Here is a 24,698-nt window from a genome sequence, read left to right on the forward strand (position 1 = left end):
ATAGCCGTTCACACGCCGGCCGCGATAGCCCCGCTTCCTTTTATGACGCGGCGCTCAGGAGCCGACGTCATGACGGCAATCACATCCCGACCTGTCAATCTAGTTCTGAACAACGAATCAGGGCTCGGCAAGGGCGGAGTCATCAGTTAAAGAACCAAGGTATAAAAGGGATGTGTGTAATGGTTCATTGCCCTGTCGTGGTTCTAGCTTGTCTGGTCCCTCAGTGCTCTTATTACTATTGTCTATTTGGTTTTGACTCGGCTTGTACTTTCGTTCCAGTTTCTCTCTCGTGTCCTTTGACCGCGGCTCGTCTCTCGCTTACCTGTTCTCTCGTTCCCTCGACCTCGGCTTGTCTCTGACCATTCTTTGCTTTCTCCTTACGTTAGTCCGGCCATTCTAAGGTCCGGTATACGTACCCATCTCCTGTTTGTATTCTGCGTGTTGGATCCCTGTCCCGATCCTGACACTCCTGTAACTAAACAGCATTTTCCCTCTGAGACTTTAAAGGTAAAAGTGCAATAGACAATAGTTACCTTATACCTACTTATTTGGATGTATATTCTAGTTTATAGTATAGTAGCTCAAATAATATGTCTGTAAAACGGCCACAAACAAAATGTTTTCTGAACATTGGACATAGACTGAGATGCTAGAGCAGGTTCAATATTTAATGATATTTAATTTTGTTGGGAACTCCATTTTATTGTACAGTGATCATAAGAAAGTTGCCATGGTCAACTATCAGTTGGTGGGCGTAGAGGTTACTGAGGGCAGACAGAGCACTGCAAAGATCATCTAAGAGACTGGCAGCATTTCCAATGGCATTCACAACTTTTCCACCATGCGTGAGGAGGTATTGGGAACCAGTGCTCAAATCAAGATGGCTGAAGCAGGTCTTGGTCTGAGGGAAGCTCAGAAACATCTTGTTCATTAGAGAAACATAAGTTTTCATGAGTTAAGAATTAATTTATTAGGGGTATAATTGCAAATATAGTTTGCTTATGTAAAATTCACCGGACAAAGAAATTGTAAAAATAAGCCCAAACAGTTTGATTGTGAAAAATGTCTCTCCTGACTATTTTACAGTTTGGTGAATTCACCATAACTCACCAGTCAGGGAACAAATCCTAACTAGTTAATTGTAGTGAATTGAAAGCAGGCCTACAAAATGTGGACTAAAATAAAGTTGGTAGGATCCTTCTACTATTCTCAGCTTGAGTGTTTTAGTCTACATTTTGATACAATCGTCAGAATTAATAGTTTAGCGAATATACCCATTAATGGCTGATAGTGATGTACCGAACTGTTCGCCGGCAAATAGTTCCCGGCGAACATAGCGTGTTCGCGTACGCCGACTTGGGCGAACACATGGGCGGTTCGATCCGCCCCCTATTCGTCATCATTGAGCAAACTTTGATCCTGTGCCTCACGGTCAGCAGACACATTCCAGCAAATTAGCAGCAGACCCTCCCTTCCACACAGCATCCATTTTATATTCATTCTGAAGCTGCATGCTTAGTGAGAGGAGGGAAAGTGTAGCTGCTGCTGATTAGATAGGGACATTGATAGCTAGGCTAGGGTATTCAGTGTCCACTACAATCCTGAAGGACTCATCTGATCTCTGCTGCAAGGACAGCACCCCAAAAAGCCCTTTTTAGGGCTAGAACATCAGTCTGCTTTTTTTTTTTTCTGTGTAATGTAATTGCAGTTGTCTGCCTGCCAGCTTCTGTGTCAGGCTCACAGTGCATACTGTGCCCATTTGCCCAGTGCCACCACTCATATCTTGTGTCACAATAGCTTAAGCTTGACATTTAAAAACAAAAAACTTTTTTCACTGTAATAGATTGAAGAGCAGTTAGTTGTCTGCCAGCTTCTGTGTCAGGCTCAGTGGATACTGTGCCCATTTGCCCAGTGCCACCACTCATATCTGGTGTGACTATAGCGTGCCTTTAAAAACAAAAAGAGTGTTTCACTGTAAGCTAATAGCAGTTAGTGGTCTGCAAGCGTCTGGGTGTCAGGCCTTCAGCGTGTGCTCTGCCAACTTCAGCAAGTGTAATTTGCCACTCATATCTGGTGTCTGTATAGCGTGCTTTTACAAAGAAAAAAAGTTTCAGTGTAAGCTAATAGCAGTCAGTGTCCTTAAAGCGGGTGTCAGGCCTTCAGCGTGTGCTCTGTAGAACTCTGCCATTGCCACTCATATCTGGTGTCACAATAGCGTGCATTTAAAACTAAAAAACTTTTTCACTGTTATAGATTGAATAGCAGTTAGTTGTCTCCAAGCTTCTGTGTGTCAGGCCTGCTCATCTGCCCACAGTCAGGTGTCTGTCAAGGACATGTTTGAGCGTAAGAAGCCAATGTCACCAAGTCACCCCCTTGCCCAGCGTCTGACAGCTGGCTTGTCTGTACCATTAGCCCGCCAGATTTTACCATACAAGCTGGTGGAGTCTGAGGCGTTCAAAAAATTTGTAGCTATTGGGATACCGCAGTGGAAGGTACCCGGACGAAATTTTTCACAAAAGGCAATCCCCAACCTGTACTTGATTGTGCAAAAGGAAGTAATGGCATGTCTGGCACACAGTGTTGGGGCAAGGGTCCATCTGACCACTGATACCTGGTCTGCAAAGCATGGGCAGGTATATCACCTACACTGCGCATTGGGTAAACCTGCTGACGGCTGCCAAGCATGGAATGAGTGGCTCTGCAGAGGAGTTGGTGACACCGCCACGACTTGCAGGCAGGCCTGCTGCCACCTCCTCTACTCCTCCTACTCCATCCTCTTCCATAACCTCCTCGGCTGAGTCCCCCCAGCTGATATTCCACATCCCTATTCTGCTGTGTGTCAGTGTGTATCATGGGCTTTGAGGACAGGTGTCAATCCATACCTGCCAAGTGACCCTATATAGGGGGAACAGTCTCTATTCTGCTCTGTGTCAGTGTGTATCATGGGCTTTGAGGACAGGTGTCAATCCATACCTGCCATGTGACCCTATGTAAGGGTAACAGTCCCTATTCTGCTCTGTGTCAGTGTATCAGGGTCTCTGAGGACAGGTGTCAATCCATATCCATTGCAATTTAGGAATGTTAGGTGATTTCTGCCCTTTATGGATTAAAACCAGACTCTGCATCAACTGTGTAATTTTCCATGGGAGTTTTGCCATAGATCCCCCTCCGGCATGCCGCAGTCCAGGTGTTAGTCCCCTTGAAACAACTTTTCCATCACTTTTGTGGCCAGAAAGAGTCCCTGTGGGTTTTAAAATTCGCCTGCCCATTGAAGTCAATGGCGGTTGGCCCGGTTCGCCGACGTTTGCGGAAGTTCCCGTTCGCGAACCAAAAATTTAGTGTTCGCGACATCCTTAATGGCTGATGTTCAGTTGAAGGATTAGACATTTGGCAGATGAGCTTCCACATTCCTACCAAGCAGACTCAAGGTTTTTCATCGAAGAAATAATTAAAATAATTCAAAGAAAATTTTACATTTAAGGCCAAAATAGCCTAACTGGAAACATTGTTATTTAAAATAGAAATTTCTTTCAATTCTCACTTTAGTAAATAACTCAAAAAAGTAAAAGAAAATAGAAACAATTGGTGTCTTTAATTGCAACCTAATTCTTATCTTGGGGGGGAAAAAGCTGAGTCATGGACTCTATTCTCCTGACAGGAATATTTTCTGATTATCTTCACATACAGCGTGTAGTATACAATGCCTGTCTATGACTGCGCAAAGTCTTCTATACTGATAAACTGATAACATGCCTCACCAGCACAGGAGTATTTGCCTTAAACAAAAGTCTGATATGTTTAAAATAACAATGTCCGGATCCTATCCTGACAACCTAGACTTATGTTTCTTTGATTCTGTTTCTTTAAAATAAGTTCCTGCTCTATGTTTTGCCACTAGATGTCTCCCTAAACAATAACTCTGAACTTACCTTGATTTATACTCACCTGCCTGGACTAATTACTTTCCTACAAAAGACTACTCCCTGACAACAAGGCCTTTACATTGAGAGAAGTCATTGTTCTGAACCTGACAAATCTTCTGCTCCCGGCTCTCACTGAAGAACACCTGCTCTACTCTTACTTTTAACCATTCTGATTTACTCTACAATCCGGATTTATTCCAACCAACCTGCTTCATTTCGTTCTGGATTTTATTGCCTTGTTACCTATGGCTCTCCTACCTAAAACACAACCTTCCTGCATTTATCTTAGTTGTCAACCTTCCCAGATTACCCAGTTTTTAAATGTAGGTTTATCATTTCCATATCTTTTGGATTAGCTTTTAGACTTGGTGGAGCTATTCAGCAGAGTGACTAGAAGAACTTGCGATGTATGTTGTTGAGTGGACACTATGGAAGGGGATCATCCAGAAATATATATTTTTTCTGTACTTATTTGTTTTTTTTTATTATGCATTTGCCACACCTCAACCACTTTATTTCCCTCCTGCCATTTCTTTTTCTATTATACATTTCCCCCACTCTATTTTGAATAGTTTGTCATGTTTTCTATTTTGTCAAGGTTGAAGATTCCGCTTGTGGAACGGCCAGTAGGCCCAGTCTTGAAAAGGGTTCTGGGTCCTCAGCTGACGTGAGAGTGAGGAACCCATCTCAGAGCAAAGCTTAAAGGGATCCCTCCACTCCCCAGTGGTATTTCAGCGAGTGATCACATAGCCTCCACACCACTGGAGCCAGTTTCCTCTTCTCCGCTAGGACCATAAAGGATTGGTTCATTATTGTGGATCTTGCCGCTAGATCCTGGGTGCTTGCGATCAGGTTTCTTGGGGCTTCACTGAATTTTTGTACATGGAATGCAGAGGTTTTCTGTGGAAGGTCTGTACACCCCTTAACTCCCATAGTACTAATCAGACTCTGGGTATATTGTAGAGGCATGTAGTTTCCCCACTGATTCCGGGATGCCCCTTATATGAATATTACAGCATCTGTGCAGTATCTACAGCGAGGATACCATGCAGCTTAATTGCTAGACCTGAGAGGCGAGTACTTCAATTAGGCTCTTGGCGTCCCAGATTTGATTGTCTCTGGTAGCCTCTCCTCTGCTCTCACCTTATGGTGAATCACACCCATTTCAGTTTGAGCTTCTAGCAGGTCCGCCTTCCAGGCGTGGTTTTATGTCCCCTTTGGTCGATGTGGATGAATCTTTGGATTCGGAAGACTGGTACACTTCACCATGTCTTTGAGAGATCGAAGGCTCCTCTCCCTCCTGGGAGTCTGAAGTTTCTGGGCCACTGTTGGCGCCATCTTGTGGGTTGCTGAGGTGTAGGCCTCTCGAAGAAGAGTCATATCTTGTAAATGGGGGACTTTTTGGCACAGTTTTGTGGGGGCTCAGAGCTCCATGAAAAGAAGTAGTGTGGTTAGTCAGCCACGCCCACCCATATATCAGAGAAATGAATGTGGTCATATAGTTGTGCAAGTGGAGACCTAGAGGCAGATATTGGACCACTACTTTGTCAACACCATTTTATTTTATAGTGAAAATAAAAAAGTTCTTACCCAGAAATTGCCAGGATTAGCCATCAATTCAAATGAATGGAGGTCATCAAGGGCAGACTGTGCACCGCTAAGGTTATCCAAGTGACCAGCAGCATTTCCAATGGCATTCATAATTTGTCCACCAATAGTGCGGAGATCCTGGGAACCATGGCTCAGGTCAAGATTCTTGAAGTAGAGCTTTGTCTGAGGGTAGCACAAAATCAGCCTGTTCAAAATAGATAAATGGAAGTATATAAGACCACTTGTAGGCTTTTAATAAGAATAAAAAAAAAAAAAAAAAACACATTTTACCATGCAAGGATATTTAGGATTAAGGGCGTTTAACCTACTTAAGGCTGGGATACAATCATTTAATTAGTTAAAGTAGAGTTAATTGCAGACAAATTTGATTTCCAATAGCTGCCCAGGTAGAGCCGGCACTACACAGTTCGTGCCAGCTCTGCTGTAACTACAGATTTCCTTGACCTCACCATTAGTGCAGACCTGTTCAGCAGGAAAAGATTAGAGTCGCCCATACATAAACATTGTTTAGCAAAGCTAAATAGATCAAAAACAACCTGCCCACCTGTTCCCAACCCTCACACTCCATCAAGGGGCTGCCAACACCAAAGCTCTGCTTTGTGCTTTGATCAATTCCTGTGGTAGGCCACGATATGATGAGATACCTCAAATCTGTAGCACCCTGTTGAATAACGAAATGTCGTGTTCGCTCCTGTCTGGAGGTACCATTTCTGTTCTTTAGTATGTTTTTATTTTTATTCGTACACACATATGCTTGCGTTATGTCTGAATGTATATTTCAATATGCTGCGCAGGTGACAGCTTTGATCCTCTGCCTGCTTGTTACATTATGTACTTGTACCTTGCTTAAATCACAAATAAAAAGAGAATGAAAAAAAAACAAAAATACACAACCTGCCCAAACACAGTCTCACCATAAAACACAGCAAGATCAAAAGCAGTCCCCCACCCAGGGCCGGGTTTAGATGAAAAGAGGCCCTAGGCTATTCTACTTTTGAGGCCCTTTCACCTCCCATTTTTAAGTTTGTAAATTACATGAAAGACAATAAAATACATCATTACTGTGATATATATCAATATGTTAAATGAAACATGTTGTGATTGGTACTAACCTTTATAAAAAATGTGGCACGGATAATAAATAAAAAAAAAGTTGAGATGAGGAGAGGAGAGGGGGGGTGATTGTGAGAGGGAGGGGGGTGATGAGGAGAGGGGGGTGATTAAAAAAAAGTTACCTTAAATCCCTGGTGGTCCAGGGGGGGGCAGCCTCGTGGTCCAGTGGGGTCCCTGGTGGTCCGGTGGCCCTCATTTCTGGTCTGTAGCTCCGCAGAGCTGCAGACCATGGATCTCGCGAGACCCAATCAGAGGGTTGCCGTGGTAACCCGCGGCAACGCTCTGATTGGGTAGTGCACGCGAGATCCATGGTCTGCAGCTCTGCACATTGCGGAGCTGCAGACCGCCGGTCTCGGCGATCGCGGCGGGAGGGGCATTGCAGTCTGTCCTGGGCACCCCCTAGTAAGTGGCACCCGCGCTTTCCCCCCCCCCCCTTAGTATGCCACTGGTCATATCATATGCGTAGAACTTCTCCTTATTTTCGATTCAGTGTTTACTGTTTTTAGAATAGTGTAATTTTAATTTTGCTAACAATTTGAATGTAGGCCCCTCTTGATCTTGAGGCCCTAGGCTGAAGCCTAGTTAGCCTATAGGAAAATCCAGGCCCTGCCCCCACCCATACATCAAATTGCAAGCAGCTCCCTGACAGAGCTGCACAAGCTCAGGATACTCCCTGACAAACACTGGTACCAATGCACACCATGATTGTGTGCCTGTATCAGTCAGCATCTTATGCGTGGACACGAATGCATATGGAATAGTGTGAGGATTATAGACTATGAAGGGAAAAAGTTGTAGGTTACATGTTAAAGGGATAGTCATCAGAACAACTACAGCTTGTTGCATTTGTTCTGGTGACTAGAATCATTCCCTTCAGTCTTTTTGCTGTAGACACTGTCTTTTCAGAGGAAATGCAGTGTTTACATTACAGCCCAGGGATAACTCCACAGATGGCTGCTAGAGGAGCTTCCTGGGGCAGCACTTTACACTGCGCTAGAGATGTCCTGAATAGTTCGCTGGCGAATAGTTCCCGGTGAACATAGCTTGTTCGCGTTGGCCACGGACGGCGAACATATGCGATGTTCGGTCTGCCCCCTATTCGTCATCATTGAGTAAACTTTGACCCTGTGCCTCACAGTCAGCAGACACATTCCAGCCAATCAGCAGCAGACCCTCCCTCCCAGACAGCTTAGATTCATTCGGAAGCTGCATTCTCTTTTTTTTTTTTTTTTACACAGAAGTGTTATATTTGAGCATGCTAGGCTGAACGTGCGTATATCATGGCTAGTTGCACTGAAGGTATGAGTATATAGCAGTACATTGTTGTGAAAGATGGCTGTCATGTTTAGGGTGTAGCTTGCACGTTATCAACTGTGTATTTATATCAGCAGCTCCACCACTAGTTATAAATCAAGTGTGAGTCGCCCCATGAGATGAGACTAGTGAATAACATAATACATGAACGGTTAAGGTAAAGGCATGTAAGGAACTACGACAATAAACTCTTTAGGAGGTGAAATAATGACATGTATAAACGCTTGCTACTTTACAATTAGTTAATGTGCAGAGAGCAGTTTATGTGATCAAAGGCATGGTGTGGAGGATCGGCTATAGTGGGACATGCTTGGCAGGCTGCTGTTTACTGCTTGTGCTCATCCGATCCCTTCTGGGCGCCAGGTGCCCTGGGAGTCCCTGATACCTGGAACAACAAAGGCAAGTCTCTGGCTGAGTGCCGGGTTCGCGGCTTGCGGTGGAGGAAGCTTATTTTGTCGGATCTGTCCCGGTGGTGCAGGATTGTGGTGGCTTAAGGTGGAGTAGAGTGCTTGACGTGGGGCAGGCTCTGCATTTCTATTTTTGCCTCCGGTCCAGTCTTCGACGCCTTTAGCGTTGGTGGATTTTAATGGGGACTGCTTCGCTTAGCTGTGGTGGAGCTTGTTGGGGCTTCCTGCTTGTTATTTGCTTCCAAAATTGATTAAAGAGTCTGTCCAGCTTAGACTCAATATCCTGCCATGCTTTGCTGGTACCAGGAGGACACGCGGCTGCCGCCATATTGGGAGAGTCGCAGATGAGTATGTCAGCCTGGGCGGCTGTGCTCTGTGTGTCCATTAGCTCCAGACAGCCTCTCAGGGGTGGACCGGGATAACCCCCACCAGTCCGAGGGGGGGGGGGGGTAACGAAGCTCCTGCCGGGAAGTAGCTGCTCCTGGGCATCCCAGGATCGGGAGATCAGCCGCCTCTCCTGCCCGGTGAGCACCAGGCCACACTTGCCACGCGGAGGTAAGTAAGACTCTGTCGAGTTGCTGACCGCTATTAAGCATGTTGGGGCGGTCAGGTAGGAGCAACATTGCTGGGTCATCCCCTTCTGGGGTGAAATTCGCTTGCTGATAGCTGCTTAAAGTGAGATATTGAGGGAGCTCACACGAAGTGAGTCTTTCCTCCATGACAGCTAGGCCCCGGCCCCCGGAAGCTGCATTCTTAGTGAGAGGAGGGACAGTGTAGCTGCTGCTGATTTGATAGGGAAATTGATAGCTAGGCTAGTGTATTCAGTGTCCACTACAGTCCTGAAGGACTCAATGAAATTAGTCAAATCAAGGAGTTTAAAACCAAGAATCTGTACCCTCAGATGGAAGTCAAATTACAACAAAATATTGACAAATACAAACATAACCTTAAAGTCAAGAAACACACTAAATTCCAACGAGACTTCCACGATTTCAAAGAAGGACAAATTTTCAGGCGAAAATTTAAAAACTGTAGAGGCTACAGCACTAACTCTAATAACTCCTCAGGTGAAACCTCTTGGTCCAATACGGACAGTACCTCCTATAAACAACAAAGAGGTAACTCTAGAAATTCTAGTACAGATAGAAACAAAGCATTTTCAGCAAAATCTACAGCTCAAATAAGCATTCTTAAAGAGCCAGATAAGACAGTATCCTTTTTGGACATCCCCATCTCTGTGGACACCAATACCCCGCCCACTACATCCCAATCAGTTCCTTTTTTGGATTAGGGCCCCTTTCGCCACCAAAGGGGGAGACTTCGGGACAGGGACAGGTGGGGATACAAACAACAGAATCGGATAAAGAACTAAACCCAAATAGGATCATTAATCTGTCAGATTTTAACCTGTTACCCAGACACATTTCTCTTCTCAGTAAAGGTCTTTCATTTGTACCAACACCACAATGCAATGCCTTTGACTGGACTAAAAGACATCAACTTATTTGGTAGAGAAATAGCGTTGAATATAATTCATACCAAAAAAGACACACAAACTGCCAATGACCTAGGTTTGACATTAGAGGATTTTCGCTTGGTGCAAAATCTAACAGACCTCTTGGAGGAACAAAACCCTAATAAGCCATTGACAGACTTGAAACCGGAGAGTTGGTTTACTCCCAATTTTAAGGATTTACCACATGTTGATTTGTTCGTACAAATGTCAACCAGTGAACTTGAAAAATCCGACCTCCCCACACCACCTCAGAATTCTCTAAAAAAGAGTCTAAAAGAGTTAAGACAATCTTTTAATACCATCATCAAACCTGCGGATAAAGGTGGTAACATTGTGCTCCTTAATCGTGACAAGTACATTAATATGTGCATGGCACATCTGGACGATAAGGAATGTTACCGAACTTTACCCAGTGTTCCCACGACCGATTTTGTCAAAGAGTTAGACAATATTCTGATAGAAGCGGTATCATCACAGATTATCACCTCTCAAGAATACAAATACCTATTACCACACAAAAATCCGATTAGCTACATTTTACTGTCTTCCGAAAATACATAAAAATCCGACAAATCCACCAGGAAGACCTATAGTCTCAGGGAACAACTGTTTAACTGAAAGATCCAGTAGATTTATTGACAAAATCTTACGTCCTATGGTTATCACACTACCATCATATCTACAGGACACTAAGTCAACCCTCCTGACTCTTGAGGACCTACAGGTCCCCCCATACACCCTCTTAGCGAGTCTGGATGTTGTCTCCTTATATTCAAGCATCCCACATGACAAAGGAATCTTTGCATGTGATTTCTTTTTGAACCAGTCCACTTTTGACGCACCTAAGAAGAATTTTATACTCAAGTTGTTAAAATTTATTTTTACTCACAACTACTTCATTTTTAATGGCAGATATTATTTACAACTGACTGGGACCGCTATGGGCACTGCTTGTGCCCCTACATATGCCAATTTATTTTTGGGGTGGTGGGAGCAGCATGTCATCAATTCATCTCAGTATCACATGTACCACGGATATATTCTAAAATGGTATAGATACATTGATGACATGCTGCTCTTCTGGACGGGTCCAATTTCAGCCTTTGACGAATTTGTCAACATTTTAAATATTAATGACATTAATTTAAAATTAACCTCTGTCATTGATGTACACAAATTAATCTTTCTGGATCTACGAATCATATTACTTGAGGACGGCACTATACGAACTGAGCTATATAGGAAATCTACTGCTACTAATAGTCTCCTTCATTGGAATAGCCACCACCCATATAGTCTGAGGGCCTCTATCCCATATAGCCAATACCTTCACGCCAGGAGGAACTGTTCTGAAGACAGTTCCTTCTATCAAGAATGCCAACTACTGAGAACTCGTTTCAAGTCACTAGGATAACCCAAATAGGGTTCTGAAAAAGGCATTCCAAAGAGCGAGCCAAACTGACAGACTTAAAAGTCTTAGCTTCACACGTACCAAGTCCTCTAATTTCACTCCCAGATGCATTGCCACCTTTGACAGTGGGTGGCACACTATGTCTGACATACTGTCAAAAATCTGGCCTATACTTCGCCACAACCCAATACTTCAGAAAGTATTACCAGACCATCCTGAACTGACAGCTCGGCGAGCAACTAATCTACAGGACATGCTTGTTCACAGCTATCTGGCATCTCCTCCAGCCACCTCTAATTGGCTATCCCAAACCAAAGGGACATACCGCTGTGGACACTGTAAAGCATGTAAATACATTCTACCCTCTAAAATTACTCAGTCGAACTGCTCTAAGATAAAGGTCTATACCAACGCCCTCATCAATTGCAGCAGCACGAACATCATCTATCTGATAGCTTGCAATTGTGGGCTGCAATATATAGGGAAGACCTTTCAACAATTTAGACGCAGAATCCTGCAGCATATAGGCTCTATTAAAAACACCATCACTCCTACCCCAATAGCCAGACACATTCAGAATTTTCATAGTGGATTGACAGATTGCTTGAAATTTCAAGCAATTGAAAAGCTTTCTCCCAACCCAAGAAAAGGGAACACCAACAGACTCCTACTACAAAAAGAGTCACAATGGATCTATAAATTTAAGACACTGACACCCTGTGGCTTGAACGAAGAATACAACTATACTCTCTTCATTCATAAATAAAGCAAGGATATTCCATTGATGGCACTATTTATTAACATTATTTACACTCATTTTCTAACACTTAAAGACCATGTATGTACTTCAGCCTACATGCTTCACCATACTTTTTATCCTCTTGACCCATTATTTACCCTGGGAACCTGCTTTCCTTAGTAATAATTTGGTAAGGACCAATATCAGTTAATATGCCCGTGTTAATGATCATCTAGATCTACATTACATTTGTACCTGTCAGGATCGGGACAGGGATCCAACACGCAGAGTACAAACAGGTGGTAGGTACGTATACCGGACCTTAGAATGGCTGGACTTAACGTAAGGAGTAAGTAGAGAATGGTCTAGGAACAAGCCGAGGTCGAGGGAACGAGAGGACAGGTAAGCGAGAGACAAGCCGAGTCAAAGGGTAACAGAGATAAACAGGGTAGAACAAACAAGCCGGGTCAGAACCAAAGAGACCACTAGAATACAAGAGCACTGAGTGACTAGACAGGCTAGAACCACGACAGGGCAATGAGCAGATGCCGAAAGCCTTACTTTATACCTTGATTCTAGAGGGTAATCACGCCCCCGACGAGTCCTGATTAGTGCTCGGGACTTGACTGACAGGTCGACCCGGGTTGGCGTCATGACGTCGACTACTGAGCGTTGCGTCATATAAGGAAGTGGATCCCTCGCGGTCGGCTTGTAAATGGCCGAGAGAACCGCGAGGAACGGAAGAAACAACCCCTCTGGGAGGATAAACGTCTAAGTCTCTCACCTCCTCTGAGGTAGAGACTACAGGTACCCTGACAGTACCCACTTGGAGAAATTAACCTGATATGCACTTTCCATATCAGTCTCTCCAACAATTGGTTATGCTGGAGTAACAGCTAATTGTATTCTAGCAACCTATTGGGCATCTTTAACTGACCTTACTGTGCAATATAATTTTATTTGCACTGGTCAATATATGTTAAGTGAGCTATTATAACATTTTGATCCTGACTACTACTTTTTAACACCTCTTAGATTAAATACAGTATTGTGTATATTCTCTACAATATGTATATCGACCATGCTGTAAAATAGCCTTTGATCCAGCTTTATGTGGATCATTCCTGAGGATACAACATTAATATTTTTGCTGGTATTATTACTAGGGCATCACCTATAGTTTACCACTTGGCAATAAGTATTGATTTTTCCCACCTAACATTTATTCTTTCAGTCAGAAGGGTTCCCTTATGGTCTGAAGGATAGTGATGGGGTTAACCGGCACGTCCGTTGGCTCCTCCCACCAACCAATCAGTGTGTATGGCGCCTTATTTAAACCGTACACACGAGGGCATCACTTACCCCTTGAAAAGCCGCTTACAGGCGAAATGCGCGTCGGGGCTTTCCACTCGTGTAGCTCCTCGTTGCAAGCTTTGCCACCTTGATTTAGCTAGACGTAGACTTTCTGAGCACTAGATAGAACCTTAGAATTGATTCAGGTTCTTCAGTTAAATGCTTCTTACAGGTCCGGGATTCAGGGACTCTAGCTACTAATCAGCGTTCTTAGACAGATAGACGTGATTATCTAGCAAGTTTAGAATCGTGAGGACCTTTTACACTATTTCTTTGGGCACGTCCTAGCTGTGCACACTTGCTGATATTGTACCTATTTCTAGGCTGTAGCAGGGATTTGCAGCCAGCTAACTATTCCTTGTTTCTGTCAGCTCAGCCTACTACCCTTATAGGGCTATGAGATTTGTATATACTCACTATTTAGCGGTCTATTTTTTCAGTTAATTCTATCAACAGTACAGCAATTAGACTTTAGTGATATATACTTTCTATCACACACACGTGTTTCGGAGCTACCTATTTAATTTATTTTATTTTCTGCTGTCTCTACTCCTTGTGTACCTCAGGCATACAACTGAGGTTTTTGCTACATTCTATTTAGCTATTTGATACTCAGTATCTGAACACCAGCTGTCGTCAGACCTAATCACTTACATTGCTAATAGTCTGTCTATGTACCATTAATTTGGACACATAATATTGATATATACACTCTCCTATGGTTACAGATACACTGTAATTCACGGTTTAGCAACATTGGGTTTGCTTGTACCCTGGGAAGGTGATTTATTACAGGCAGGTAGAGACACTTTGAGTCATCCATTTATTTTATTTCATTTTTTGTTGTCTACTCCTTTTTTACCTCAGGCATGCAGCTGAGGTCTTGTTACATTCTTATTAGCTATTTTCTACTCAGTATTTTGATACTAGTTATCGTCAGATCCCACACTGACTCGGCTAATAGTCTGTCTATGTACCATTAATTTGGATACATTATACGGATATATACACTCTCCTATGGTTACAGACACACTGTATTTCACAGTTTAGCAACATTGGGCTTGTTTGTACCCTGGGAAAGTGATTTATTACAGGCAGGTAGAGACACCTTTAAGAACATTGTGACTTATTATGGTCTACTCTGCTCTCCCTCGTTAATCTTTTTTCTTATGGTGTTTGTCTAGAGCCAGGTATCTTTCCTGCTCTTTTTATATTTTGCTTTGATTAAAAGTTAATTTTTATCATACTGTGTGGTCACTGGACAGTTCTTTTTTTTTGTTTTTGGTTTACTCATCTGATCTCTGCTGTAAGGACAGCACCCCAAAAAGCTATTTTTAGGGCTAGAACATCAGTCTGCTTTTTTTTTTCCCTGTGTAATCTAATTGCAGTTGCCTGCCAGCGTGTGTGTCAGGCTCACAGTGTATACTGTGCCCACTTGCCCAGTGCCACCACTCACTCACTGGTGTCACAATAGCTTGCATTTAAAATAAATAAATAAATAAATAGCAGTCAGTTTCCTTCACACGTGTGCGTTTCAGGGCCTGCCAGGGCACAGTGTCACACCAGTGCAACTCATATCTGGTGTAACAGGAGTGTACATTAAAAAAAAAAAAATTTTTTGACTGATTGAATAGCAGTTAGTTGTCTGCAAGCGTGTGTGTCAGGCCTACAGTGTCTACTCTGCCAATGCACAGTGCCACTCATATCTGTTGTCACAGTAGCTTGCACGCATAGTACCACTAATCGAAAAAAAAAAATGACAGGCAGAGGCAGGCCACCCCGCAGGGGCCGTCGTGGTCATGGTGTTGTGATTCCCTTTGGCCCTAGAATAATGCCCAGTGTTCAGAGGCCACGTACCCTGAACTTGAAAAGTTCTGAGGACATAGTTGACTGGCTAACACAGGACACCCAATCTTCTACAGCTTCCGCTCGGAACCTTGACGCACCATCCTCCTCCAGCTTAGCTTCGGGCACCTCTCAAGTTACCACTCGCCCGCCTGCCGCCACCACCAACACTAGTACCACAGCCGCTTAACTTTATCTGTCAGAGGAGTTATTTACACATCAGTTGGAAGAAATGAGTGATGTGCAACCATTATTGCCAGAGGATGTAGATAACAGGGATATGTCTCAGTCAGGCAGCATTACACACATGGACGTATGGTGTGATGATGATGTTGTCATCAGTGAGGGCAAGGAACGGGACATGGCAAGCTTGGTATCCAATCTTGTGCAAATGGGGAGTTTGCGGTTGTGCAAATGGACTGTTTGCGGTTGTTTGGTCTGTCGGGGAGTTTGGTCTGTCACTGTGAAGCGGGCGTAACCCTTACACTACCTGATCGATAAAACATCATACCTGATGTTTTAAAGCACGTAATTCCAAACAATTTAGGAATGTTAGGTGATTTATGCCCTTTATGGATTAAAACCAGACTCTGCATCAACTATAATTTTCCATGGGAATTTTGCCATGGATCCCCCTCCGGCATGCCACAGTCCAGGTGTTAGTCCCCTTGAAACAACTTTTCCATCACTATTGTGGCCAGTAAGAGTCCCTGTGGGTTTTAAAATTCGCCTGCCTTTTGAAGTCTGTGGCGGTTCGCCCGGTCGCGAACATTTGCGGAAATTCGCGTTCGCAGTTCGCGAACGGAAAATGTTATGTTCGCGACATCTCTACACTGCGCAGTACTGACATTCACTGTCTCTACCCTCTGCATGCAGACACATGGTTCAATGTAGCTGATGTGCAGTCCACATGCGTTCCTCCATAGTTTATGTATAAAAAATAAAAAAATATATATCAACCAAATCTTTCATAAATATAAGTCCTCAGAGAAAAGAGATGCAATAATAAAAAATAAATAATAATCTCTCCCTCTCTCTGTCCCAACAATGGTGGAACGCATCAGCTGCGCATGCTCTCTGCAAAACTGGAATGAATCTCCTTTTCCTATGGAAAAGCACTGGCTTGGCTGAAATAAATGTAAATGTCAGCAAAGGAGGCAGATCAGGGGAAGGGTCAGCACAGCTCTTGGGATACCTGTTAAGGGGCAAGTTACCTAAATGGTGTTTAACACTATAAAAAGGTCCTGACCCTATGGAGTTCATTTAAGGTCCTTACAGGGGACCATGATGTAAACTATTAAGGCTTAACCAATGAGAAAAGGGTGGACCCATGCGAGGGACCTTTAAATGCCAGGAGGACTGAATGTAGTTTTATATAAAAAAAAAAAAAAAAAAATTTTAACACTTATCTGTCAACTTTGAGAAATGTAACCTTTCATCCAACCATAAGGTTTGTTCCCATTAAATAATGTGGGTTTGTTGACCCCCACCACCCTAAAACTATTTTCTAGGACAAGAGTTTAGGGTGTGTGTTTCTGGTGCAAACTCAGGTCCGCCATCACCAATTCCGTTCAGTGTCTAAGCCCCCGGGAGCCTGCCTCGAAACACACTCACAGGGACCGCCCTACAGGAATACACACACACCACTCATTTTTCAGCCACCCTCCTTTTTCTTACAGGAGGGTGGCTGGGGCTGATGGGAGTCGGCGTGGCTCTGTCAGGATTACAGTATGATCCAGCACGTAGAATTGTGTAACACACGACTGATAGGCAACATATACCGGACCTTAGAATGGTCTGACTAACATACCAAAGAATAGTCAGGAATAGCCGAGGTCAGGGATGCCAGAAAACAGGGAAGTCAAAATCAATGCCAAAGTCAAATAACCAGACAGTGTCTGAGTTAAAATGGCAACCATCCATTGTTCTCACCATGTGCCTCTGATACATGAAATGGTGGCCACCCAGTAACTCCACAGTATGTCTCCAGATGGTTCTTAAAGGGCCTGCAGCAGCATAATAAAATACAATATGCCCAAATACTGTATTTAAATGGCCAAATCTCCCAGGGGCCATAATCAGCAGGCAGGCAGGCAAACAGGCTTCTCCAATGCCCAGTGGTGAGGTTGGTTTCGCCACAGCCATTAACCACATTTTTATGTGCAGAATACGTGACATTACTACTCCCCCCCCCCCCGAAGAACGCCCACTGGGCGGGCAGGACCAGGCTTGAGAGGAAACTTGGCATGAAAATAGCGAATCTTGCTGCCAGCATGTATATCAGATGCCGGAACCCAAGAACGATCGGCTGGTCCATAACCTTTCCAAACCACCAAGTACTGTAAAGTGCCCCGAGAAAACCTGGAATCAATTATGGAGGAGCCCTCATACTCTTCCTGTCCAGAAAGAACTAAGGGAGGAGGGACACTTGAGACAGTATATTTATTGCAAACAAAAGGTTTGAGTAAGGACACATGAAAAAAGTATTCGGGATTTTCAAGGAGGGAGGGCCAGAGAGTACGAACTAGGAAGTTCAATAATGAAGTCCATGGACAAGTGGGACCAAGCACTGGAGAGGACAATGAAAGGACAGTAGATGCAATGATACATTCCAGGGGAATAATATGGGACATTTCTTGCTCTAGTATAGCCTCAGTATCAGACTGCCTGGACAAGGCGTCGGCCTTGACATTTTTAGAACCAGGTCTATAAGTGATAAGAAAATTAAAGCGAGATAGAGACCACCTAGCTTGTCTAGAAGACAATCGTCTTCAAGACAAGCCAGGTTTTTGTGATCAGTAATGATCAAAAGGAGGTCCTTGGAACCTTCTAAAACCTTCTAAAAGATGTTGCCACTCTTTGAGAGCTAGAATAATGGCCAACAATTCTCTTTTGCCAATATCGTAATTGCACTCAGCAGGAGACAACTTTCTAGAAAAGTAACCACAAGGATGCAATGGAGTATCCTGGCTCTCCCTCTGGGAGAGAACTGCCCCTTCCCCTGTCTCTGAAGCATCAACCTCCAGTATGAAAGGCTTACTGGTGTCAGGATGTATCAATGTGTCGGCGGAAGCAAACCGCTGTTTGAGAGTTTCAAAGGCTTCAATAGCCTCCTTAGACGATATTGTAAAGGCTACTGTAGAACAGACTCTAGGTTTTTAGGATCCAACTGAAACCCCCGAGGCAGAAATATCCTAAAAACTGTACTTCAGACTGGTCAAAGATACGTTTTTCCAATAAAGTTTTTTTTTTTTTTATCAAGGTTTGCAGAACTTGTTTAACGTTATCATGGTAAGACTGGAGGTCAGGAGAATAAATAAGGATATCATCCAGATAGACCAAGACAAACGAGTAAATGTAATCCCTGAGTACATTAGTGAAATCTTGGAAAACCGCTGGAGCGTTGCACAACCTGATCGGCATCACTCGATATTCATAGTGTCCACTTCTGGCATTAAATGCAGTCTTCCACTCATAGTTTTCCTTGATTCTCACTAAATTGTAAGCGCTTCTAAGGTCAAGCTTAGTAAACACTTTAGCGCCCTGGAGTCTGTCAAATAATTCATCAATAAGAGGAATGTGGTAGGCGTTCTTAACAGTGATTTTGTTCAATGCCCTGTAATCGATACATGGGTACCATCCTTTTTAAATACAAAAAATGAATCTTGCACCAGCAGGCGTGAATCTTTAATATATTCCTCCATTACACTACTCTCCTGAGGAGATCGAGCATAGACTGCTCCCTTAGGTGGCATAGCACCTGGTAGTAAGTCAATGGAACAGTCATATGGTCTGTGAGGAGGTAGAGTATTAGACTGAGTCTTGCTGAATACTTCTTTAATGTCTTGGTATTGTATAGGGTTGTTGGGATTTTGAGGTGTACTAGTGGACAATTCAATAGTGCCCACTCTTTTGGTGACATGCAATATGCATCTTTCATTACAAGCCTTACCCATTCTAATATTTCCCCATTAGCCCAGTCAATATGAGGGTTATGCTTGCTAAGCCATGGGAATCCTAATATGATAGGACAAGAAGGAGATGCAATCACCTGAAATGTAATCTCTTCCTTATGTAAGGCACCAAATGTAAATATTAATGCGTAAGGTTTCATGCGTTATCAATAGTTGTGAGAGTGGTCTCCCATCAATAGCTAGGGGTTATAGTCTCTCCTTGATGGGTATAGTATTACCCTTGACAAATTGAACGTCGATAAAGTTTCCAGCAGCACCTGAATCCATCAGGACTTTGCATGAAGTTATTTATGTCAAAGGTGATAGAAATATCAAGGAGAAACCTGTTTTTATTCTTTCCAGAGGACGTTTCCATTACAACTAAGACCTGTCCCCTTAAGGTGCGGTAGTTTTCCAGACGTATGGGACAATTGTTTCATATATGTCCCTCCCTACCGCGGTATAGACATAGGCCTTCTTTTTTCTTATATTGTCTTCCTGCTTTTGACAGTCTAGTGAGCCCCAACTGTATGGGTTCAGACTGTACAGGAATTTCAGGGACAATAGATCTGGAGAAACAGGGTGATAAATGCATAATCATGCGTCTGGTCTTGTTTCTAGTAGCCTCTCTGGTTATCCATCTGCATGACAAAAGTGGTAAATTCATTAAGTTTTTTGGGTAAGTCTTTGGCGGCAATCTCATTTAGCATAATTTCAGATAGTCCCTTTTTGAATGCAGAGACTAACCCACTATTAGTCCAGTCTACCTCGGGAAGCTAGGGTATGAAATTATATGGCATATTTCGAGAGACCGGTTCCCTTGTCTGATGTGCATCAGGGCAGTAGGAGTCTTCCTCTCTGCCTAAAGGTTCAAAAGCAAGTTTGAATTCCGTAAGGAACTCCTGGTAATTGTGTGCCACACGCCTATTACTCTTACATAATGGATTGGCCCAAGCTAAAGCTTTTAACGGATTCATTAGGAACAATTTTAGCTCTGTGTGAAAAAATCCCGGTGAGGCCTCAAAATGATAGTCCATTTGGTTAAGAAATCCCTGGCATTCTTGAAAATTACCATCAAAATGCAGGGAGTAGATAGGGAGATAGTAGGTGCCTTGTGTACAATAGGTGGGGGTGAGGCAGCAGGTGCGCTGTTTGGGTAAGAAGCGTACTGAAAGCCTGAGCAAATTGATCCATGCGGTGATCATTATCCTCCAGTTTACTTTTGCAAGCAGCTATGTGCTTACACAATTCTACAGGATCTATGGCCATGTCGTAAAGTCAGGATTACAGTATGATACAGCACGTAGAATTGTGTAACAGAGGACTGATAGGTAACGTATACCGGACCTTAGCATGGCCGGACTAACGTACCAAAGAATAGCCGAGGTCAAGGGACACAGAAAGAGACAACGATAAGGAAAACCCAGGGATCAGGGATGCCAGAAAACAGGGAAGTCAAAATCAATGCCGAAGTCAAATAACCAGAAAATACATCTGTATCAATTACGTGCTCTTAGACAACCACAAGTGAAACCACGACAGAGCACCGATCAAGAGGAGAACTGGGCCTAAATACCCCGCCTATGGATCTAATTGGTTGTAACCGGCCTTTGAACCCAAAGGCAGTTACCAGGTTCCTATTTGCATGGTTGCTGCTCAGCACAAACCCTCCTGTGGATTGATTGTGCTCAGCACAACGTTTCCTGTCAGGACATTAAAATGCCATTAAATCACATTTATATGTGTGGAATACGTGACACTCTCCCTCTTCAAGACGTCGGTGCCGTTTCTCCTCCCGTGCGGAGTGAGCTAGGAGGAAGTGACCGGCCGTCACTTCCTCCCAGCAGTACGGCTGCAATTTTTTTTTTTTTTTTTTTTAAAAGAAGCCCGTTCATGCCATTACATGGCCACAGCGCTGACCTGGCCCGTCAGGTGGCATGCACACTTAAGGCCCCATTAGCGTGTGGGCCCCGGTGGCAGCTTCGTTGCTACAGGTGGGGCTGTCATGGTTGTCACCCCTTGTAGCAGAGAGCTGCTATTCCACAGGTTATCTCCACTTGAGATCCCAGTAAGAAGTATTAGAAATCCTTAAGGCAATAATTCCAGCATGCAAGACAATCCAACAATATCCCAACATCAATCCCAATGACTGAACGACACAGCATCAGAACTGAACTTTTAATCACACAGACTCCTTATAAAGTGTTCTCCCATGCAAGGGAGGGATTTACAGTAATTGGTACAATAGTTACCTGCCATACATCTCCTCCCCTCAGGGTGACACATAATCCACTTATACATGATACAGTTTTACCCAGCTTCTGGATATACCCCAAAACAGTCAGGTACAATTATCTAAGTGGCACCCCCTGGTAGCCCTGAACTGGGTGACCAACATATTCAAAAATTTACCCAGATCGGACCAGGGGTTCGGGAGTTAGGTGGAAGAGACATTTTGACCGGGAGGGAGGTAAAATACACACAAATCCTTGCCATCCACTATTAACTCGGTATTCGTCTGAATGCCCTTGTTCGGTACTTTTAATTCACCGAACAAGGGGCTGGTTAGCCCCTCCGTTCGGGAGTTGCAGAGCTCTGGAGGTCTCAGCGGTGTTCGAGTAATTGAGTGTCCGATTTGAGTTCCACACACTCGACGACCAAACACCGCTGAGGTTTTTGTGCGCAAGATGGCCACCGCCAAGTGTTACAGATGACCACCTAGATACAGATACAAAGTACCGATTGCACCAATTAACTTGCGGTTAGAGAAGTGTGAAAGCCTAATAAGGTACACACTTCTCTGGGGTGGTCTAATGGTTCGGTAGTTTTCATTCGTATGGAATACGGCTGGAAACTACCGAACAATCATTTGAATGCTGCATACAATTTTAGTTATACATGAGAACACACGAATTGCATTTTTAACATAACATTTGAGGACAGCCCAATGCCATCCACTACACCCCTTGATGGCGGCCCTGTGCAAACCACTTGGCAAAAAAGGTGTTAAGTCCCTAAAACAGACCAGGGAACATCAAATTGTAGGACAAAATAGACACCATTATGATTTTTTCCCCCTAACCTCATGTATTTTATCACCCCCTACTTGTTAGCCAAATCAGAACAAGTTCATTTCCATAAACACTTTGTGCAACAATATACTGAATAAATCATAACTGATGGAGCAGACTTGATTGTAATTAATTTACAGTATTTACTTAGAGACTCCAGATTATCCCCCCACCACAACATTTTTATAATTTATTTTAGGAACACCCCCTTGAAGTCAAATGGTGCTGGATTAAGGCAAGTGGCTGAAGGGGGGCCCTGAGGGTGGGGGGGACCTAAAGACTATATAATACCTGAAAACAAGTTTGTTTGCCTGGCACTATAGTGGTCCTTTAAGAACAATTAATAAATGCAGATGATATTTCCCAACAAATTATTATAAGACAGACTCAGACAGGTTACCACTTACCTGTGTAAGGCTTTTGCTCCAATCTTATCAGCCTGGTCAGCAATCTTTCCCCACAGGGAGAGAATTGGTTCCTTTTCAACAGCTGACAAGGTCGTTTTGAATTGGAGGAATATATAAACTAGGTACAGACAAGTTTGGAAGGCCCCACTGAATGTGTGGTTTCTTGCCATGTTTAAAGAGCCTTGATATTTGGCAAAACAAACTGATAAACTATGTTTGTTTGGCTAATTTATACCTTACACCCATTAATACAACATTAAAATCACCTGTAATTTGTTTTAATCTAGAGATAATCTATATTTCAATTTTATATTAAAGGGACACTCCAGGCACCCAGACCACCTCTGCTCATTGGAGTGGTCTGGGTGCCAACTCCCACTACTCCTAACCCTGCAAGTTTAATTATTGCAGTTTTTTATAAACTGCAATAATTACCTTGCAGGGTTAACTCCACCTCTAGTGGCTGTCTATTAGACAGCCACTAGAGGGAACTTCCTGCTCTATAGCACAGGAAACCTTTGCTAGAGTGTCGCTGGACGTCCTCACGCTGTGTGAGGACCTCCAGCGTCGCTTAAATCCCCATAGGAAAGCATTGAAATTCGTTTTCAATGCTTTCCTATGGGGAGACGTAATGCGCATGCGCGGCATTGTCGCGCATGCGCATTAGGTCTCCTCGGCCAGTGGGCAGAATCAGTTTCGCCCACCGGCCGACGGAAGCACAGGGAGGAGCGGCGCGGAGGAGGAGACAGCGGCGAGGGACATCTCCGCTGCCTCAGGAAAGTGACTGAAGGGGTTTTCACCCCTTCAGTAACTGGGGACTGGGGGGTGGGAGGGAGAGGGACACTCCAGTGCCAGGAAAACGGATTGTTTTCCTGGCACTGGAGTTTCCCTTTATTGATTTACCACATGACATCCCAGTCCAGTTCAATCGGGGCGCAACAAGGGCACACATTGCAAATAAGAAGGATGCATAAAAACATTGTTTCATATCCCTGAATGCATTGAAATACTGAGAAAACCAACCAAATTGAATTATAATTAGCTCTCATGAAATCGAATTAAAGGAAGGGTTTTGCATGAATGAATTAGGGCTGAATGGGTGTAATGTGGGGTTTATTGACTAAACAGTGACCCGGAAAACATGCTACAAAATGCAGGGTTTAATATTAATCTTCTCATTATGTTTAAATTGGGGATCTTTATAAATCAATTTTTTTTAGATAAAGCTATTTTACCCAACAGACAAAAGTGAGAATTCAAAGTGAATTTCAAATGTACAGAAACACTATAGGGTCATAAACACAAACAATGGAATCTGATGGCGCTATATAAATAATAAAATAATAATGTATTCTTGACCCTATTGTGTTTAATCTACGATTTAGGTGGCTGTAGCACTTTTAAATTGTATATTTGAAATAAAGTGTTATCTTTACCCAGGGCCGCCACTGGGTGTGGCAACCATGACGTGTAGCGGCGGAACTGCCGCCGGTGCAGCTGCACCGGGGCCTGTACGCTAATAAGGCCCACTGGGTGGCCCAAGGATTTAGGGCCACCTGATGGGCCCTATATCTTCAGGGGCTCGGTCAGCGCTGTGACCATGCAATAGCGCAACCGGGCCCCTTGAAAAAATTGCAGCCGCAAAGCAGTGCTGGGAGGAAGTGACGGCCGGTCATTTCCTCCCAGCTCCCTCCGCGCAGGAGGGAAGAGAGACAGGGAGCGAGGACAGGAGAGCCACATTGAATCCCATCAATCCCAGCCACCTTCCTGCAAAGAAAAAGTAAGAACAATTAGGTATGTCAGGTAATGTGGTATGTCAGTATGTATGTATGTATGTATATCTGAATGTGCATGTATGTCAGTAAGCATGTGTATGTATGTCAGTATGTCTGTCCGTATGACTGTGTGTATGTCAATATGTATGTATGTATGTATTTCAGTATGTATGTATCTGTATGTACACTGTTCAAAAAAATAAAGGGAACACATAAATAACACATCCTAGATCTGAATGAATTAAATATTCTTCTGAAAT

At 43.5% G+C, this 24,698-nt stretch overlaps 1 protein-coding gene across 1 annotated transcript; it reads right to left on the minus strand.

Moving 5' to 3' along the window:
• Window positions 1-700: 700 nt before the first annotated feature.
• LOC134575056 (hemoglobin subunit alpha-5-like) lies at window positions 701-22,833 on the minus strand. Its single transcript, XM_063434229.1, has 3 exons — window positions 22,664-22,833; window positions 5,514-5,718; window positions 701-922 (listed from the first exon to the last, which is right to left on the minus strand). The coding sequence occupies exons 1-3, from the start codon at window positions 22,831-22,833 to the stop codon at window positions 701-703; spliced, it is 597 nt and encodes a 198-aa protein (XP_063290299.1).
• Window positions 22,834-24,698: the final 1,865 nt, after the last annotated feature.

Source organism: Pelobates fuscus, chromosome 1 (assembly GCF_036172605.1).
Source record: "Pelobates fuscus isolate aPelFus1 chromosome 1, aPelFus1.pri, whole genome shotgun sequence".
NCBI lineage: Eukaryota > Metazoa > Chordata > Amphibia > Anura > Pelobatidae > Pelobates > Pelobates fuscus.

What these genes read in the sequence shown, in the direction of transcription:
- LOC134575056 (XM_063434229.1), bottom strand. Translation starts at nt 22,833, where the DNA reads ATGGCAAGAAACCACACATTCAGTGGGGCCTTCCAAACTTGTCTGTAC. An exon ending in GGAGCAAAAGCCTTACACAG is followed by an intron (nt 5,719 to 22,663) that starts GTAAGTGGTAAC and finishes TATTTTGAACAG; the next exon opens with GCTGATTTTGTGCTACCCTC. An exon ending in CTAATCCTGGCAATTTCTGG is followed by an intron (nt 923 to 5,513) that starts GTAAGAACTTTT and finishes CTAATGAACAAG; the next exon opens with ATGTTTCTGAGCTTCCCTCA.